Source organism: Notothenia rossii, assembly GCF_949606895.1.
Source record: "Notothenia rossii genome assembly, chromosome: 6".
In the NCBI taxonomy this organism is placed as follows: domain Eukaryota; kingdom Metazoa; phylum Chordata; class Actinopteri; order Perciformes; family Nototheniidae; genus Notothenia; species Notothenia rossii.
Genome location: NC_136909.1, coordinates 8,554,495 through 8,575,896, shown reverse-complemented (window position 1 = coordinate 8,575,896; position 21,402 = coordinate 8,554,495). Strand labels below are relative to the sequence as shown.

Here is a 21,402-nt window from a genome sequence, read left to right as displayed (position 1 = left end):
AGTGTATTATTATTATTATTCCTTACAGCCCTACTGAACATCTGCTCAAATGACAATTTCATTCATGAGTACCAAAACATCATCTTACCTTTATTGCCTGGGGGGTGAGGGGACCCCGTGACGCAGACCTCTGTCTTCACCACGGTTTTCTCCGGCGTCTCCCCCGCCTGCTGCAGGAGTTTGTTCTTCTTCTTCTCTGAGTTTGCTTTCTTGGCCTCCAGGCGGCGCTGTCGGCAGGACTTGGCCGGTTCGGGCAGCTTGCGCACCGGTCGTGGGAAAGCCTGCAGCATGTGGATGGCTCCCGTCTTCATCTTCATCCGCTGACCCTCCTCGCTGCCAAACTCGTCCGTGGGAGAGATCCTGTAGAGAGGCAGCACGTGCAGCTGCTCGTCCTCAGGGACACCCTTCACCGCGCGGTTGTCCTCCTTCGTCAACGTACACACCTAAAACACAGAGAGAGTAGATTAAACTATTCATCTCTTTTGCTTTACTAAAACCACCGGACTCAGGGACAGCTTCACCCCACAGGCCATAAGACTGTTAAACACCGGAACCTTTGAAACAACATCCATAACATTCATCTGGTTGAAACTTATTTTCTCCTGGTACAGGGATGGGGAGGGTGTTAGACTGTATCTATCGATGTATATGTATGTGTATATATGTATATGTGTATGTGTGTGTATGTATATGTATATATATATGTATATATGTCAATCAACAAGTAAAGCAGATTAATAATAATAACAATAATAATTAATAATAATAATAATATTGATAATTATTTATAGATTATAAATAAATAATTTAGGGACAAGGGGGTGAGATTAAATAAATTATACTTCTTCTCACTCCTTTTTGAACACTCGATGTGGGACTGTTTATGTTGCTAATGCTGTTGTTGTTGTTGTTGTTGTTGTAAATGTCACTTTGTTTTGTGTTCTCTTACATGAATATGCACTGCAGCATTTTTTGTTTTTGTAATTATTTATTTTACTTGTTCGAAATAAAATGTATCAATCAATCAATCAATATTCCAATTACTTGTATATACATTATTCTGCACTATTTATATTATATTTGATTTACTTGCACTATTATCTGTGTTATTGTGTTGCACTGTTGGAGCCTGGGACCTAAGACTTGCATTGTCATAACTCCACTGTAGCTACGCACACATGACAATAAAAGCCTTGCATCTTGAAAACGTATGCATTCGTCCCACATAGGGGACATTTACGTTACAGCAAAAGAGAAAAACGTGAGACAAGAAATTAAACTATTAGATGAAGGGCATGCATAACACTATGTATTATGAAATAAATGAAGTGTAGAATGTAGTGTGGTAGAAGCTAGATAACAGAAGTAAAATTATGCATTACTTACAGATTCTTGTTACAGTAATAACATTGCATTATATTCTTAATTCATCTCAAAATACCCTGACATATGTCGTGATCTTACCACTGTGCAGCCGTTGTACAGGTTGTGCTGGTCCTTGTGAGCGTGTGCACAGAAGTCCATGCACGCGGTGACTCCGGAGAACGGACGGCCTTCCTTCAGTCCCAGCCGGCACTCTGGAGCCTTGGACTCTGTCAGGCACTGAGGGAGAGGACAGAGTTTATTACACATATCTGCAGACACCTTATGTCCTCTCTTTCACAGTTTAAGCTGCTCATGTCTCGCCCTGCTGATCAGGTTAAGCTTTCTATTTTATAATATGCGCCCTCTTGATACTTGTCTAATTTATTGCTGCTACATTCCCATTTGAACAATTGTTTATGTTGATTGCTATGTTCTAATGATGAGTATTGTATGTACCGTTGCTGTCCTTAGAAAAGCCAAAGTAAATGTTTCCCCCGGGTGAACAATAAAGTCTAATCTAATTTCCTCACATTCATTCAAGGTAAACACACAAAGGAGCACTTCAGAGGTGTGACACATCGTAAAAGTAAATGTCTTAGACCCCATTTACACGGAAACGCATACGAAACGCAAACGAACCGGTTAGATAACAAAAAAGTATTCCGTTCACACGAGACCGCTCGGCAGCGCTGGAGACGCTGTAGTACATATGCCGGGCCTGTAAGTGGCGCTGTACTTCTGCACGAGGCCGCTCGAAAGCGCTGGAGAACAGCACATTAGTGTTTGTGCAAAGATGCAAGAAGTGTTATCACCAAACAATATGCCAACTCTGGATTAATAAAGTATCTATCTATCCATCATGGGAAAGTCTTGAGCATTGTGTGTGAGGACGATTATAAGTGTAGTTGTTTGCGGTAGACATGTGTTACTGTTTAAAAACTATGGTTGGTACTTGCTATTAATTGAACTGTTAATGTTGTTGTTCCGAACTATCATTGAAACTTTTAGCGGTGAGTCGTTTTCTATCAATTACCTAATCATCGTAGCTCTAATTATGACCTGTTGTTGTTGTTCAGCGTTCGTTGACTGTATTAATACACAACGTTTATTTAGTTTTTTAAATGAGAATAGTTTACAGCAGCTACAAGAGGGCACATTGTTACCTCAGTCCCCTCCAGATCATTTGTTCTGCTTTACAATAAATGGAAAGAAAGTATTCTTGCACTGAACCTTAACTTTTGAATACCGTGACCCCCCCAAGTATTTGACTTAGCAACTCACCTGGTTGCTGTACGCCTGCGGAGCCAGCTGCTTGTACAGAGGAGCCAGCTCTGTGGCCAGGTGCTGCAGGTTAACCCCCAGCTTTTCCTCCTGAAGAGCACACACACAGATCAGAACCACACATGTACACTTTTCTGTTGTTGTGTATAGCTCATGGTGGAAAGGAGCAGGGAGAAGAACATCTTATGTTACCTTCCCCTTACCATAAACAAGTAAAATGAAAGCAATATTCTTTCAGTCACAGTTGCTTACAAATACTGAAACATAAAACCAGAATACAAAAGTCAACTTCAGGTCTTAGGGGTTTTCTGTTTCTGTCTTATCATGTCATTGTGTATTTTGGTTTATTTTTGTCATTGCTATTTCTGGAATGGTCTTTTTATGATATTATCATTTTGCTTTTTTATATAGCACCTGCATTTGTACTCTGTATTTTTTCCTGTTATTGTGCTATGTGTGGGAAAAAACTATAAATAACTTCCTACTGTCTAATTACGCTTTCTTTATACATTTTCTGAAACAAAATGTTCTTACAGCCCTTTAAATAATTCGGCAAAGAATTCCACTTCTTTACACCAACTACAGCAGTACGTGCAAACTGATGCTTGAAGTTAAAACGAACCACAAAGCCACATAAAGTTTACCCAAGACCACAAAAGTGACTAAAGTGTGAAATAAAACGAGTACCTGTTCAGGGCGCTCTCCTTGCAGCCTGAACTTGCGCGGGGTTTTGCTGCGGGCGTACTTGCAGCCGTTGAAGTACATACTCCAGGAGCACCCGAAAGAGAAGGAAGCGCCGCAGGTCTCCATGTCTTTACCCTGACACGCACAGGTCCGACTGCAGGGGGAGACAGGGAGCACGCTCTCAGGGTCAGGCAAGGCAAGTTTATTTATACAGCACTTTTCAACACAAGGCAATTCAAAGTGCTTTACAAAAAATGAAAGACATTAAGGTCATTAAACACATTAGAAACATTAAAAGCAAAGGTAATAAAACATGAATAACAATACAGGTACATGAATACAAGTTACAGCGCAGTGTAAGATGTGAATAGTTCAATTACTGTAAAAGCAGCGGCAAAAAGCAAGTCTTCAGCCTGGATTTAAAAGTAGTCAGAGTTGCAGCGGACCTGCAGCTTTCTGGGAGTTTGTTCCAGATATTTGACGATACCCCGAACCGAATTCTCACATTCCTCTAATCCCTAGTCTTCCTGTGAACGTACAGTTCTTTTGACGGTTCGCTAACCTTTTTATATTCCTTTCATTATTCTCTTTCAATCGTTTTGCATCCCCAGAGAACACATTTCCCCATATTTTACTGTTACCCGAACCCATCTGTAACCTTTAAACCACTTTTTGTTTAACCCATCCTAGTACCAGGAGCAGGGACGTGCACAGACATTTGGAGGGGCTATTGCTCTAAACTAGAAAAAGTAAAAATGTTTTGCGGTCCATATCTCATTAACATATCTAATGTTAGTAACTATTAAAGACAAAATGCGGACAATTCTGTTTTAATGTAGTTTGACCATTGTAACTGCTGTGCCTTAAATAAACTCACTAATTGATTAAACCAGTTCAATACGCATTATTTTTATCATTCTTTATGAGCACATGCCGGTAAGGTATCTAATTACTTATTAATTAAGTATTCCATAACTTAATAACAGAGATGGTTAAGTTGAGACATGGCAGAAATCCTACAATGAAGCGGGACAGTGAACTGTTCACCCGTGAGAGGGCGATCAAGAAAAGAGAGAGAGCGGTGAGGGAGTTTACGGAGCAGATGAAAAGACACAGAAAGACAGAAGCACAATAACAAGTATATTTAGGTGGTTTTTTTTGTAAATAACCGACGGTGTCAAGGGGAAGTAAAGTCCCCCGGTTTGTCCCCTATACTCTAACTGCCATGAGAAAAGTCAAAATCAATAAAAGCATATTTAAAAACGGGGACATTTCCGGGGATTGGCCACCAGAGCCAGGCAGGCACATGATCACCATAGCCATATGAGGCCGGACTCGGAGGGCTTTCCTTTGCTTTCAGCTGTCAGATTGTAAACAAAGTCACGTGACTGAGGGCAGATGGCAGCGCTGGCAAGGTGTGTTTTATCGCAGCGAGACTCTACAATACTAATTGAGGGCTTATCATGTTCGGCCACAACAGAAAGAAAATACTTTCGCTCTCTCCAGAGGTCAGCCAAAAAGTTCAAAAGGGCCGTTGCCCGGGCGACATTAGCCCGTACCTGTGCACGTCCCTGACCAGGAGTCTAGTACCAGGAGCAGTGGGCAGCTATTGTCCAGCGCCCGGGGAGCAATGGGACTGAGGGGGGAGTCTGGTGCCTTGCTCAAGGGCACCACAGGAGGGCAGGAGGTGGACTGGGACCTCTCCAAGTAGCAGTCCACACTCCATATTTTAGGTCTGGTCGGGGACTTGAACCGGCGACCCTACAGCTCCCAGTCCAAGCCCCTACTGACTGAGCCTGTAACCTGTGCATGTCTTACATCCTGGGAACACTGAGGCTGAGTGGGATGGACCAACACAGCAGAGAGAAATGTCCCCAGGGAATTTAGGGAAAAGAATGACACAACTTTTTTGTTTTGTCATTTTCTGCTTTTCTAATTCATTTTACTGCATTTTGTGTTTTTTTATCTGTTTATGTTTGTTTGTTTGTTTGTTTGTTTGTTTGTATGCTATAGTTTTTTTTAAATGGTACAGCGTGTTTGAGTATTTAGAAAAGCGCTAAATTCAATTGAAAAGGATTATATCAGGAGTGCAAATACAAGCTCTTATTCAACCGTATTGGACTGGTCACTGAACCTAAAGTGTAATTGTTTTTAAACTGATACGTCAATTATCTGGTGTATTTCCGTTACTTCTTAGAAGTGTCATAAAACACATATATTTACTTTATCTTCTATGTATATATGTGTGTAAGACAAACAGATACAAGTTGACCTCATATATGATCAGCTCATCAGCTTATACACTTTGAAAGTAGAGTAATAACAGAGTGTGGCAGCAGTTGGTGAAGGCTTGCTGTATCTGGAACAGGTTAAACAAGGGTGTGTTAAAAATGCATAGCTTTCTGGAAAAACTGGTTCCTGTCAACGTTTTGTGTATTCATCATTTAAAAGGTCAAATGTGGCTTGTTTTGGAATGACTTTTCATTGTCACAGATCCTTACAGTATTAGGGAGCATTTGGACCCCCATCTCATAAGGTTATAGGTTATCAATGAAACGTACATATTATAAGTTGTATATCACAATATGTAAGTTAACTTTTTCGCAAGTTCTTGTTTTTGTAATCTCCCTAGATTTATTTAGCCTTTTTAAAATAGTTTTTTAACATCACATATTCTGTACAGAAGTTCATGAAGTTGCACTCGTCCACTCAAATACATAAGAAAAATGTTTTTGCATACTTTCACTCTTGTCTTAGGTCCAAAAGGTTCTTATTAGGATGCCAAGAAAAACACTTAAAATGCAGGTGCAGTTCAAAACAAAAAAAAGCTCTCTACACATTCACACACACGTATATTATAAACCAGGGGGGTCCAACGTTTTTCACAGAGGGCCACATACAGAAAGATATTGGAAGGGCTGGGCCACTCCCTAGAGGAGAGGTTTATGGCCTCATGAGTTCAGTTAGAAGTCAGCCAAATCAATCACATGTGGGTAAATTATACTTGTTACTTGAATATGCTTTAAGAAAAATGAACAGCCTACACCACAGCTCTCCAGAGGGTTTCATTTAATGTGATGACAGCTCATAAGTCATTGGGCTTTTTTTATCAACTTGTTAGAACATATCTTTTACTTTAATTGACTTAGTTTATAGGAAATTGGGCTTATGAACACATGAACACTACTGAGTAATATATGTTTACAGATATATTTAAGAAGTACAATCCAAGACAAGCTCAAGTTTCATTTGCGGGCCGTATAACATTATACCTTTTGAATTTGATGAGGGCCGATTCAAAATGGCTCGTGGGCCGTATTTGGCCCCCGGGCCGTAGTTTAGAAACCCCTGTTATAAACCCAAAAAGTGTCAGAGAGCACCGAGACACTACTCACTCGTCGTTGAGGCCGCAGCGCCGGCTGGTGGCGTTTCCGTACTGAGTGAGGGTGTTGCTGAGCTCCTGGTACAGCTGGTCAGCGAGACCCCGCTGCACTCCCTCCCACGCCATGATGAGGATGATGATGTGGGCGTTCTCACAGTGGTGTCCGGCGCGGTGACGCACCAAACACAGCAGCTTCTCCGTCTCACCGCTACGACGAATCACCTGACAGGAAGCAGAGGATTATAATTATGTTGCTTTAAAAGTTCCCCTATTATTCTGTTTTTCATCAATATATTATAGGTCTCAGATATATACAAAACATGTCTCTGAAGTGTTTGGCTCCAAACACCAAACAGATCATTGCAGCATTACCCATAATCCCCTCTGTTTCAGCCCTGTTTCCAAAGTGCTGATTCTCTGTCTGTTACTTTAGATGAAAATAAGGAGCCCCTCCCCACGCCCCTCCGAGAGACATTTGGTTAGAAAGAACACAATGGTGCTCTAGGAGGAGATTCAGGTGATGAGGTGGGGGGGGGGTTACCTTGGTTGGTGATTGGCTAATGGTGACACAAGCCAAAGCATCGTTATGACATCATTAAGTGGCCAAAATCTGATCAGTTCATTTTCAGACAGGTTTTTATAGAAATGGATCAGGACAAAAAGAGAGAGAATCTTTTTTCCTGAAACTTTCAGAGTCTCTTTCCACAGAGGGGACACATGTTGATGTAGAAGAGACATGAAGAAGAGGGGGACACATGTTGATGTAGAAGAGACATGAAGAAGAGGGGACACATGTTGATGTAGAAGAGACATGAAGAAGAGGGGACACATGTTGATGTAGAAGAGACATGGAGAAGAGGGGACACATGTTGATGTAGAAGAGACAGGAAGAAGAAGGGACACATGTTGATGTAGAAGAGACATGAAGAAGAGGGGACACATGTTGATGTAGAAGAGACATGGAGAAGAGGGGACACATATTGATGTAGAAGAGACATGAAGAAGAGGGGACACATGTTGATGTAGAAGAGACATGAAGAAGAGGGGACACATGTTGATGTAGAAGAGACATGAAGAAGAGGGGACACATGTTGATGTAGAAGAGACATGAAGAAGAGGGGACACATGTTGATGTAGAAGAGACATGAAGAAGAGGGGACACATGTTGATGTAGAAGAGACATGAAGAAGAGGGGACACATGTTGATGTAGAAGAAACATGAAGAAGAGGGGACACATGTTGATGTAGAAGAGACATGAAGAAGAGGGGACACATGTTGATGTAGAAGAGACATGAAGAAGAGGGGACACATGTTGATGTAGAAGAGACATGGAGAAGAGGGGACACATATTGATGTAGAAGAGACATGAAGAAGAGGGGACACATGTTGATGTAGAAGAGACATGAAGAAGAGGGGACACATGTTGATGTAGAAGAGACATGAAGAAGAGGGTTTTGCATAGCAGGTGACCTTTAAGTCATTCAGGAGAGGTCAGGTTAAAGCAAAACTTGTATTTATGCTCATTAAATTAGCTTATTCTTAATTTCAGTGTTTCCCCTAGGTTTACTGCCTTGGCAGGGTGCTGCTCGGATACCCCCCCAACATTTTTTTTTCGGGACACCCAAAAAAATGTTATCCTCTGGAGCAGAGAGAGGAGCTGTGGATTCTTGTTATTGATATCGTACAGTAACAGAATATTTGTACATTACAAAGTAATACAGTACAGTGTTACACTATTACTTTAATTCAAACTGTATTCCCTTCTTATCATGTAGCCTACACTTCTTCCTTTCATTGATACATTTAAATCACCTGACTACAGCATATAACATACCTGCTGCAACCCTGTGCTGCTGCTGCTGCTGCTCTCTGCCTCATCCTCTATGCTGGAGCTCCACCTCATCTGATCTCTGATATGAAAGCAATCGTGTTATGATCCTATTGAGCTATTGGTGTCTAACATTAAACAAGAAGTCTGCTTGTCATACATTGCTGACGATACATTTTAAGAGGCAATTTGTTGAGTCACTGCCGCTAAATGCCGGTAGCATCAAGCTAGCAAATCCTGCATTAGCCTCACATCAACAGGTGTAGACAGAACATCCAATTATCCTGAGCTAATTTACTGAATAAACCGACTCACATCTCCTGTCTTTGTTTTCACCCAACTCATTAGACTATTCTCCTGCTGGCGTTTCATTCTTGTTTTCTGTCAAATTCAATACTGTAGTTCAAAACCGCGGTACCTGCTCACCACCTGTGAGCTATTTTTAGAATGTGCACGCTACGTTCGTTGTCACGTTCGCGCGCGGCCACCTGGGCAGGCTGGTGTTTCCTTCTCCCGTGACGACAATGGCTTGCGGTTAAAAAATAATAATAAACAAATTTGAAACGGACACACACGGACACACACACACACACACACACACACACACACACACACACACACACACACACACACACACACACACACACACACACACACACACACACACACACACACACACACACACACACACACACACACACACACACACACACACACACACACACACACACAAGCGGGCAGACAGCAGAGCTCGGGGCAATAATGCAGATTTGTTTGACTTTTTTACACTTTGTTGTTCTTCTCCTTTCCTCCGCTCTTGTCTCTGATGGTGAGTGTGTGCATTTGTGTGTGTGTGTGTGTGTGGGGGGGGGGGAGAGGAGCGGAGCCTTCAGAAACAGAGTGGAGGGAGAATGTGAATATGCAAAGCAGTGGACACTGAAACATGCACATTGGATAAATAACATAGGCGTTTAGTTTATTTAATAAAAGAGCACATGTGAAAAGTGACCGTAGATAGATTACTTCAGTTGCAATTTGGTGCTGTATATATATATATTTTTTTAAATAAAAAAATAAATAAAAACATCTTGAATTTCAGGCAGGGCGCAGCCCCTCGCCAAGACAATGGAAGAATATAGAATTACAAACTTACAACTTGAATCAGATGCTGAAAAACCTTTATTAATGTCCTTGGGGAAATTATGGAAAAGCAGAAACAGCAGTTCACTCACGGATAATAAGAATATAAATAAAGTAACTGGAGGAGGAATAGGTAAAGTAGGGAGTTCACATGATCATTTGGTTGTGATTATTGTCTTGGCAACAAACATAACTCAATGTCCTATGCATTTGAAAGACACAATGACAAACAGGTGATGTTCCACTGCTTCTTGAAAGGATATCTGACACCTCTACTGAAATCTGACCGGCTGTGGTCACCGGATCCCAGTCCCGAATGTGCTTCTGACGCTTTACGTTTAATAAACGAGGAAGCTGAACAATGTACGGATAACGTATTTAAGCCACCTAGAAAAAGACCCACGTAAAAGAACATCCAAATCAGCTTTCATGTACGCAAAAATGGAAATATTGTCACTGCTTTACCTTAAATACGGACAGCTATTAGGTCTGTTATTCTGAAAGTGAACTCAAGCCGTGATCTATGCTCTCGCCAATAACACCACCACCAGACTCGATAAAATAAAAAAGAATTGTATTCTGCAGAACATGGGAGTTGCTTGTCTTGTTAGTTTGTGTAATTGTGTGAATTTGGTGTTTTAAACGGTTTGTTCAGATCCATCAAAGTGATTAAATAACACAAACTAACTCAAATACGGAGGCAGCGGTAGAACAGCAACTCCTATGGTTTGTGTTTGAATGTGGTAGCGTTCAAAAGCGCTTCAAAAATGGCTTCAGTTGCTCTTTGGCAGCAAGGTTAAGCTGTTAAAGTATTCTATATATAAGATACTCTTTAACTGATATGGTTTTCTGTAGGTGGGCCTTTAAATTAGGTGGATTTTGCAGCTGCCATCTCCACGGCAGTAAATACTTCTGCTAGTACTTGACTGCTTCTCAAACAACCAAAATCCAAAAATAAAATGCCTTTAATTTGTGTTATTTTATTTTTTTTACAATTTTTGCTTATACAAAGAAAGATAAATGACTGTTAATAAGTGTAAAGAGGGGGGGTGTATTATCCCCACACCCCCCCTCTTTATGTCTCCAACACCAACACTCAGCAGGATGGCTGTTTTGAATCCATAAAGCCATTAGCAGGATGTGTCAGGGGTGACACCTGAGGGGGAGGCCTCCTGCTTCTGTACTCACTGTGGGTGACAAACCTGTCTAGGTGTCTCCCCAGGACCCTCATTATACACACACACACACACACACACACACACACACACACACACACACACACACACACACACACACACACACACACACACACACACACACACACACACACACACACACACACACACACACACACACACACACACACACACACACACACACACACACACACACACACACACACACACACACACACACACACACACACACACACACACACACACACACATTGTTGTCTCACTTGAAAACAATCAGGATTTGGCTGAGTTTTTGACAGCAAATGTGTTTTTGAGAGTTAAAAGGCCAGTATTTAAAAATGTAAATGTAATAAAAGGAATAAGAAGAGACAATACTATGGCTCCCAAAACTGGCGCTTCATATCCCAACGTCCCAGAAACCTCATCATCTCTTTCAAAACCTCAAACCCATGTTAGATGTGATGCTGCTTACCCATTTAGCAATAGGACATCCGTGTGAGCTCTTCCCCTCTCGGCCTGTGTAAACCACCTTCTCGACCCGGACGGCATCTCCTTTCTCTCCGTACCTGCACAAAAGAAAAAAGAAAATTCAGTGTTATTAAAGTTCATCCACAGCTGCAACTATTTTTATAATCTGTTAAAGAAATATTTCATATAAAGACGGCTATTCTTAATTTCTAATACAAAAATAATACTTCATCAAATCCAATTTGCACTCAAAACACAATAAAACAAAAAAAATACTGAAAAACAAGTAACCAGCAATATGGATCTGTGCTCCATGAATAATAATAATAATACATAATATTTATATAGCGCCTTTCACGAAACCCAAGGTCGCTTTACAAGTCGGGTAGGGGGGGGGAGTAGGGGAAAAGAGGCAGACAGGTTAGGGGGGGGGCAAGCAAGTAGCGGAAAAATAAACCGATCAAACTAACTATATAGTGGGGAAGGCCTTGGTGAAAAGGTGCGTTTTGAGGGCTTTTTTTGAAAGTGTCCAAGGTTGGGGCGCTGCGGTGGGTACTTTAAAAACAGGTTCTAAACTAGCCTGCATGTCATGCTGCATATCAGTTTAAACAGTTTTGTGCTCCACATTGAACACAACAGCTTGACAGCTCAGATTAGAGGTGAAATATTGGCACTCAATAACAGGAACAGCTACAGACGAGACTGACTGTGTCATACTGTATATGTTTCCTTTTAGGAAGGTTATATTTAAACGCATACTTGTTTTACATTGTGGACGCAGTGGCACTTCACAGCCAAACCCAGAAAAAATGGGTGTGAAAAATGCAATTTGTAACACCTGCAAGTCCACATGTAGCGGTGAAGCAGCAACCTTAGAGTAAGGTTTTGACAACAAACTAAAACCTTCCGTGTTTTGGGATTGTGAATGCTTCATTATGACCCAACACTTGAAGTAAAGTCATTACAAAATCTTGTGTATGCTGTCAATTATTGTCAAACTCTAAAAAAATCAGACAAGAAAAGTAAATCAGTGCATCTCAGCTGCAATATGAGACATAATCACATTTTTAAAGCATATGAATGATTCCTATTGGTCGTCACCAACCTCCTCACAAGTGTTTGTTGTGTGTTAAGCGAGGTGGTCTAAGTCTGTGTTGTTATTTCAGTGTGTGGAAGTAGGCCTGTACGCCAGCCCTGACAGAGACAGGTGTGTTCACGAGGCTCTGCTGAGACTCACACTAACACGGCACAGAGAACCAGAACCCACGAGACCCGAAGCGACGCCAAGAGGAACTTTTCTCTCCTGGTGTTTGTGTCCACGTGTGCATGCATGAGCTATCTATTTAAATGTGTTTTGTTTGTCTGGGTCTTTGAACGCCTGCTTGAGCTAATAATTGATTGGGGAGAGAATATTTAAAGGGGCAGTTCACCCCAAAAAAAACACATTTTCCCTCCTCACCTACTGTGCTTTTATACATCTAGATTCTTTTGGTGTGAGTTTGGCTGTAGAGATGTCTGCCTTTCCTCCAATATACTTCAACTAGAGGGCACTGTGGTGCTCAAACTGCCAAAGTAAATACATTTAAATCTCAAAAGCTATTTCTCTTTCTGTTAAACCTGATCAAGATAATCCACAGATGTTGGTGGGAGAATTTGAATGTAGAAAAAAACGATTTTTAGACTGTTGAAAAGCAACCCCTTCTCTGAGGACTATTTTAAGTTGGGTGTCAAAACATACTTTTCATTCTTAGCATTTGAAGGCTGATGCGGCTGATTTGTTGTTTATTTGAGTGATTGCGTTAATGTTTATATGTGTTTTTTATTTGTGATTTTGGCTACTTGCTCCTGTCTGTACAGCAAGTTGCCTCATAAATAAACGTGACTTGACTTCTTTCTGCTCTTTGTGCAGAAGGAGCATGCAGCTTCTCGTAGATGAGAGGCTTGTCCCAGCGCAAGATGAGACAGCTGTAACGTGAGATATCTCAGGTTAGCTTCTTGTCTATGAGTAGATGCCCAATAACACAACAAGAACAAGAACAAGTTCCAACATGAAACTGATCACAACAAGCTCTGTGGATAATCTTGTGTAACAGGTCATGATTTCTCAAGAGACTTTGCTTTTGAGTTTGTAAAATGTATTTTTTTGGTGTTTTGTGCCATATAGTTACATTACATTTGAGAGGCAGTCGATATCTCTAAAAGTTGGCAACAAATAACAAAACAATCTACATCGATAGAAAACACTACAGTTTACAGGAAGACCTTTTGAAAGCATAATGTTCTGGAGAAAAGACAAATGTACAACATAATAAATAATCTTGCATTATTGCCCGCGAGTGGTGATTTGATGCGTGAGTGTAGTTCAGTACAAAGAAAATAGTCCCTACATGAAACCTCTCAAAACAAGTCCAAGAACTCACTACAAAACAATCCAGAGTCATTAATAACACACGGAAGCTGAAGACCTTTCTTTTTGCCGCTGCTTCAAATGTAACTATTCATATTGAAGAAGAAGAAGACACCTCAGGGACACCTCGGTAGCACTTGGTCTTTCCGGCACTTGAACTGGTGACCTTCCAGTAGCCAAGCCAAGTCCATATGGACTTCGCCACCACCGCCCCTTATATCTTCCACTGCACTGTAACTTTAATTCATGTATTTTATACCTGTGTAATTTGATATTAGCTTGTTTTATGTTTATTTCATTGTCTGCTTCAGTGACTGTTTTGAAATGACATTTGATCTTGTGTTTCCGCTTCACCATTTCTTAACGTTAATCTCTTTTGATTGCCTTGTGTTGAAAGTTGCTAAATAAATACAATTGCATTCCCTTAAAAGTGAGAGGGAAAAAACATTGTTCTTGATTTTCTTGATTTTAAAGCTCCTTAACTATTATTCCCGATGTGTGTATATGTGTATACAGTATGTCCTAGGAAGACAAGGTAAACTTAACTAATGTGCATTTAAAAATGAGGAATAGTTACCATGGGGTCAGGTTAGATGTTTCCAAAGGGCGGTTCGTTTAGCATTAAACACTTGAATTGACTAAAGGATAAGTTAAAAAAGAAAGTAGAAAGAAAGTGAAGTCATAGAAAACTATTTCTGCTAAAAAGTGAGCAACGATTGAGAGTCAGACCTAAACATTTCAGATGTGTGTATCTCACACTGCCCTGTGACTTTAATTCATGTACCTTTGTTATTATCTTTGCTTTTAAATTAGTGTTTTTAAATGCCATTTTATAATATGCTTCTTAATGCTCTTCTTAATGTCTTTCAGTTTTGTAAAGCACTTTGACTTGCCTTGTGTTGAAAGGTGCTGTATAAATACACTTGCCTTGCCTATTTCTCAAGGTCTGCTGTTAGAGTGTGGGGGTTTTGAGGTCAGAGGTTACATTGGGTTTGGGCGGGGGGGTCAGAAGTAGACAGAGTTTTGCACACGGCTCAGATCGGTCCTGCCTGCTTGATACCTGCCATTGTGAAACCCTGATCTGATGTGACAGTGAGCACCAGGGGCTGCAGCTGAATGGGACGCACCCCGAGGTGGCTCAGAGAGGGGGCTGCTGGGGGGGGTCAAAGGTTGGCTGGGGACATTGTGGCCTGAGCGTCTTATGTCATCTCTCAAACAACTTAGAGTGGGGTTTCTCCCCCCCTCTCACTCTCTATAATGACTCAGTGGTCCTCTCAGTGAATAGCAGCCAAATGTGGATTCAGTTCAACGATCACTCCTGTTGACATGAAGCTTAACACAATGTGGCATCCTTTAGTTACAGAAAGTTACTTTTAGAACAAGCTGTTTCTGCATTTTAGGGTTTCAAAAAACAGACACCATGAGGTATTTTCATAAAGTTAAGGGAAGACTTTTTATTTCTTGCATGCTTTCATGGTAAGATCAAGTTAGGTTACAAGGATTCTCAATTTGAAACACTCACTTCATTAAAGTCTAAAAGGTTACGTCTATTGTATTTAAAAGCACTAAGCCTGCCTGTTCATTAAGTGTGGTATCAATTAATGAATAAACCAGAGTATTACTTCTGTAAGTACATTTTTGTGGTGAAATCACTATATTTGGTTCTCAAAACAAATAACAACTATTCTTTTGAGGCATTACATGTTCACTGTAGGGCTATGAAGGGTTAATGGAGTATTTCCCTCACAAAAGAATCATTATATAGACATGGTTCACCCTGTGTTCATGAAGACAATGAAGAATCAAAAACTGAAAAAGGTCTTAATGGCTTGAAGTAATTGTCGTTTCAAAACATTACTTTTTCACAAACACTTGATAGTTTAATGTTTAAAACACTTTGGACGTGTAGATGGCTGCCTGTGTTAAGACTGCTTAAGCTGAAGTGTTTGGAAAAGTCATTTGTTTGCGAAGTCGTGAGCGGATGAATGAGACTTGGATTATGCTGCTCGAGTTGTGGGGGAGTTTCTAAAAGGATGTTTTGATACATTTTGCAATTATTCATTTAGACTTGTTCTCGTTTGTTTGGTGAATAATAACGACCGCAGAGCCATGAGATAAAAAGATAAACAGGGAGAGTAATTGATGAACAAAAGGATGTGAAATACGACTTAAACCAAGTTATGAAATATAAAACGAGCCTTCATTCATTCAGTAAGATCAAGCACTGATGCTGCGATTAATCCAGTGATTAATCCAGAATGCACTCTGGTTATTAAAATGACCAGCTGGGAGCTCTCTGGTTTCTCCCCCTAAACTAAATAAATACTAATCCTACTGGATGAAGATCAAGCAGCTAATCTCAATCTGTCTTTCTACCACCAAGTCTGCAGATGCTCAGAATATAAAGTGAAAACAGCTCATTTGATTTATTGGTTTGGAGAGCTGTGCAGATCGTGTTGCGTCTGTGACATCGATTCAATTAGAGTCCTGACCAGAGGTCGCGGTAGACTTTTTCGCAGCACGTCATTTTGACGGACAAGATCGTAAAATTCTACTAACGTAAAATTCCAGTATTACTCGTCGGACTTGACACAACTCTGATGAGGGGGGGGGGGGGGGAGAGAGCATGCTCGTGAACTGTCAACAGGGGGTTTGTGAACTGTTAGCGCTGTGTTATGCATGCCCACTGCACCTCGCGGGAGCGCGCACAGCGTAAAGCAAATACTCGCTAACATTTAAATGATTTGTTCGGCAAAGTTAGGTTTGGAAACGGTATCATTTCCTTTTTGGCGGGCATGCATAACACGGCATAACACCGGAGCCTGCACATGCGTTAAATGCGTTAAATATTTTAACGCAATTCATTCAAAAAATAAATTACCGCCGTTAACGCGATAATTTTGACATCATTAATTATAATACCGTAATTTTCGGACTATAAGCCGCGCCTTTTTTCCCATTTTTCGACCATGCGGCTTATATAACGGTGCGGCTAATCTATGGATCTTTACAGCTAACGGCCACTAGGGGACCTCCTAAACCTATGGATTTTACAGGTTACAGTCCACCACCTTTAACTCTATGGGCTCTATGGCCGGTCCGCGCCCCCCACCTTTAAGCGGCGGGCTCCAGCAGGAAAAGCTGGAGGCCTTAAATATGGTAATTAAACATTAAAACACCTGCGGCTTATATTCCAGTGCGGCTTATATATGTACACATCATTCAATTTAGCTGCTGCGGCTTATATTCAGGTGCGCCTTATAGTCCAAAAATTACGGTACATTAATAATAATAAATACTTACAAAATAAAATCACATACATTAAATTAAGGATGTATGTTATAATATAAGTATAAATATAAATGACAAATATATATATAAAACAGCTTACAAAATATGAACTGCATGAAATAAAAGCAGAGTAGAAATGTAATATACTATAGAGCTTAAATAGAGACAGTAGAATATAAACACTACAGACGTCTTCTTTCTCTGTGATTGGATTCCTCACTCATTCCTCTCATTGTCATCTGCTGCTTTCCTTGCTTGTGATATTTGTGATGATGCTGATGTTTCCTGTTTCTCCTGCTGGATTCTGGGTCATGGATCCCCTAAGGACAAAATGTGAGGAGGAGGAGGGAGAGCATGTGGGAGGAAGATAAAACGAGGAGAGGGAAAGACTCACCTTCTCTCCATCAGATCTCGTATTGAAGCTACAGTAGGTCCAGATCCCAGGTGATTGTAGTACGGCCCTTCATCTTTCTCGAGGATTTGTTCTAGAAACAGAGACAGTAAAGGGTGAGAAAACTGCTGACAATTGGACCGAAAAAACACATAAATCAACAAAATAATTCACTGTATCCGACAGATCACAATTAGTGGTGGTAATGTATGTGCATTTACTAGTGCCTGGATAGAGTTGAAGCGAGTAGATGTCTCACTCAAGTGTGAAATATGTATCAGTAAAAGTACTTTAATCAAGAATATAGTGTGTCTGTACTGAAGCAAATCTCAGTTGGTGTAAAACAAAAATTCAAAGGCTTTTGCGATTTATTTTTAGACAGACTCTAAGACATCCTCTTTGTAGCTGAAGATAAATCGTCTTTGAGAAGCGTGAGAACATGCAACTGATTGCAACATCCAGTTCACACACAGACTGCAGGGCGTGGTGTGTGTGTGTGTGTGTGTAGACACTTTGTAAAGCAGAAGCTTTTTGAGGTAGTGATGAACGAGACAGTTTGTGCGAGTGTTGTTGTGAGGGAGTGAGGGTGTGTCTCTGTGAGCGCTGTCTACATCTGTGTTTATAGTGTGTAGTATGTGTGTGTGTGTGTGTGTGTGTGTGTGTGTGTGTGTGTGTGTGTGTGTGTGTGTGTGTGTGTGTGTGTGTGTGTGTGTGTGTGTGTGTGTGTGTGTGTGTGTGTGTGTGTGTGTGTGTGTGTGTGTGTGTGTGTGTGTGTGTGTGTGTGTGACTGCTTTAGACCGTTGTCCTACATGCCTCTGTGGTTGTAGACCACGTCCTCTTTGTATGTGATACCACGCAGCTGAATGTTTACTACATTTAGGCCAGCAACTAACTAATAGTTTATTTGGTTGATTAATTGTCTATAAAACATTAACATTTTGAAAATGTGTTTTCCAAAGCCTGAGATGACATCCTAAAATGTCTCTGGACTGTCCACAACTAAAGACATTCAGTATACTGTCATAAATAAAGAAATCAGAACATGTTGACATTTAATAAGCTAGAATCAAGGAATGTTTTCACCTAAAACATGTCTATAAGGAAATTTATTTTCAACAGTTTGTGGTTAATAAATTCACAGCTGATCGATTTATCTTCACAGAACTACCTACATTACATTCCTAATGGATTTTAAATGTCCCATCTTTGCAAGTCAACTAAAGCGGTGTGGCTCTGGCTCCTGTGCACGGAGCTTCTTTATCATACACTCCCTGGATAACAGCATTAGCTAAATGCTCTAGATGTAAATGCTCTTCACTATCAGCTGATTGTCTGGAGAGTGTATGTGCAGGAAGTGTGTGTGTGTGTGTGTGTGTGTGTGTGTGTGTGTGTGTGTGTGTGTGTGTGTGTGTGTGTGTGTGTGTGTGTGTGTGTGTGTGTGTGTGTGTGTGTGTGTGTGTGTGTGTGTGTGTGTGTGTGTGTGTGTGTGTGTGTGTGTGTGTGTGTGTGTCTGTGGCTCAGAAGCAATATGAGGTCACATTCCCCTGTTGGTGCAGGAGGCAGCAGGGTGTGGCTCAGGGCAGGAAGTGGAGGAGTCACTAAATCCTAGCCTGGAAATCTGATTACACAGTCACGTGTGGGGACTCGCTTCCCTTATGGGGACAAATTGGAGGTCCCCATAAGGGGAATCATTAATTTTAGGGTGAAGACTTGGTTAGGGTAAGGGTTAGGCATGTGTTGGTTATGGTTAAGGTTAGGATAAGTCTCCAGGAAATGCATGTAAGTCAATGTAATGTCCCCCGAAGTGATGTATACACACACACACACACACACACACACACACACACACACACACACACACACACACACACACACACACACACACACACACACACACACACACACACACACACACACACACACACACACACACACACACACACCAAACATTTCCTGCTATGAACCATGACATTTGTTTTTCATTGTGCGTTTGTTAATTTTGTCAAATGATTATGAGGTGGTTAACCTGTTTATGTTTGAGTCTGATTTTTTATGTAGAAATGTGGTGAGTCGATTGTGTCACCTGGGGCCCTGCTTGTCTCCACCCCCCTCACCTGTGTCTAATTGCTCCCCCCTCACCTGTGTCATGTTAGTCTGGGTATTTAAAGTGCTGGTTTCTTGTTGGGCTAAGAGGGTGTGTGAGATCCTTGTGTGTTTTTTGTAGGACTGTGAAATTCGGACGAATGTTGCAATAAGGCAACAGCTGGGACATGTTGCGAGGTGGGTTGCAGAGAAGGCAACCCAGAGCATGTCTACTCTGAAGAGTGATGGATGGTCTGTTGTAGTTTTTTTGATTTTGTTGTCTAACTTGTACTAGTTCGCTATTTTTTTTGTTTTGCTGCTGTTATTAAATTGTTTGGAGCTCAACCCAACCGACTAGGCCAGTGTTTTTTTGAACGGACAATTGAACCCCGTCACTGTGTGTGTGTGTGTGTGTGTGTGTGTGTGTGTGTGTGTGTGTGTGTGTGTGTGTGTGTGTGTGTGTGTGTGTGTGTGTGTGTGTGTGTGTGTGTGTGTGTGTGTGTGTGTGTGTGTGTGTGTGTGTGTGGCAGTCTCATTACAGCATTGAGTTATGTTGAAGGGAGTTGACAGGGGTGTGTGACCAAGCTTTACTATGAAGACTTGTTTTCTGCTCTAAGGAACACCACGCAGCTGCTCTCCTCCTCCTGTCACCCTCTTCAATGTTAAAGGTCTATATAACAGACATTAAGTAATACTTTATGCTCAAAATAATCATTTGTATATTAACTACCCTGTGTTACCAAGAACTCGTTGTGCCTTCACATGCATCAAATAATTGAAATTCATACGAAGTCTTGGCGAATTGAAGTACACTACATAGGGCCTGTGTTTAATCAAAACTATATTGAAATGTTGTATACAAAGTCCCACACAGCTCGTTCTGTATAATCTATGTTTCATTCATCCAGCTGTGTGCTCACTGCTCTACAAACACAGAAAACCTTAGTATTCAAACCCAAAACAGTGCCTGTACAGACGAGTGGTATGGGACGGTTTAATAGTAAAGGTTTAGTAAAAGTCATGTGTTTGTGAAGTAGTGAGCACAGCTGGATGGATGAGACTTGGATTATAGTGTGAGAGGGAGTCGTGTGAGAGTTTGTTAACGGATGTTTTGATGGTTCATTCATTAAGACTTTTCTGTGTTTATGATTCTTCATTCACCCTGGAGGGCATCTTAAATATGTGAAGGTTACATGAGGTACGTAATTCATATTCATGGCGACTTACGTACACTAACATCCCATAGAGATGCCTACAGAAGCAATTTGGGGTTGAGGAGGACCGAGTTAAATAACATATCATGTAATAACATCTAGTAAAATAATATATATTAAGTATATCATGAATCTTTTGAAGGCCTACAGCTCTACAGCTGGTCGCATTCACACCAGCCTTGTATAGTCCGGTTGAATCGAACCCTGGTGCATTTACCCGCTTGGTGCGGTTCGTTTAGGTCGGTGTGAACGCAGTCCAAGACCTCTTAAGTGAACTAAACAACCGGACTCTGGTCCGCTAAAATAGGTGGTCTCGGAGCGCTTGCTTGCGAACTCTGGAGCGGTTCATCGCTGGTGTGAACGCAGTCCGCACCAAAACATAGGAAGCGTAGTATTTACGTTTCACAAGAAAGCGGATGTCTTCCAAATTTTTTGCAAAAGAGTCTCTCGACATCCGCGGTTGTTTAGTTAAAGAGTGAAGCAGAATTAAGTGTTGAACAGTGTTGTGTAAAGTAAAAATGCTCCGTCAGCTACATAATATTAAGAACACCTGTCGTCGGTGAAACGCCCCTCCTTACTACAGAACGTCTCATATGTGTTAGAATGTTTTTTAACGGACGTTGTCTGATTATATAATCATATGCGCGGGCCGCTAGCGTCTGTTGATCTCCA

At 41.1% G+C, this 21,402-nt stretch overlaps 1 protein-coding gene across 8 annotated transcripts in view; it reads right to left on the bottom strand.

Annotated features, from left to right (window-relative positions):
* tet3 (tet methylcytosine dioxygenase 3) overlaps positions 1-21,402 on the bottom strand; it is a 61,349-nt gene that overhangs the window by 5,159 nt on the left and 34,788 nt on the right. For all 8 annotated transcript variants that reach the window (XM_079690069.1, XM_079690070.1, XM_079690074.1 and 5 more), the window contains 7 exons: positions 17,438-17,528; positions 11,350-11,443; positions 6,726-6,934; positions 3,334-3,484; positions 2,647-2,736; positions 1,465-1,602; positions 89-443 (listed from right to left, as the gene is read on the bottom strand). In XM_079690069.1, coding sequence (XP_079546195.1) covers positions 89-443; positions 1,465-1,602; positions 2,647-2,736; positions 3,334-3,484; positions 6,726-6,934; positions 11,350-11,443; positions 17,438-17,528 — 1,128 coding nt within the window. The remainder of the gene's footprint in view (positions 1-88; positions 444-1,464; positions 1,603-2,646; positions 2,737-3,333; positions 3,485-6,725; positions 6,935-11,349; positions 11,444-17,437; positions 17,529-21,402) is intronic.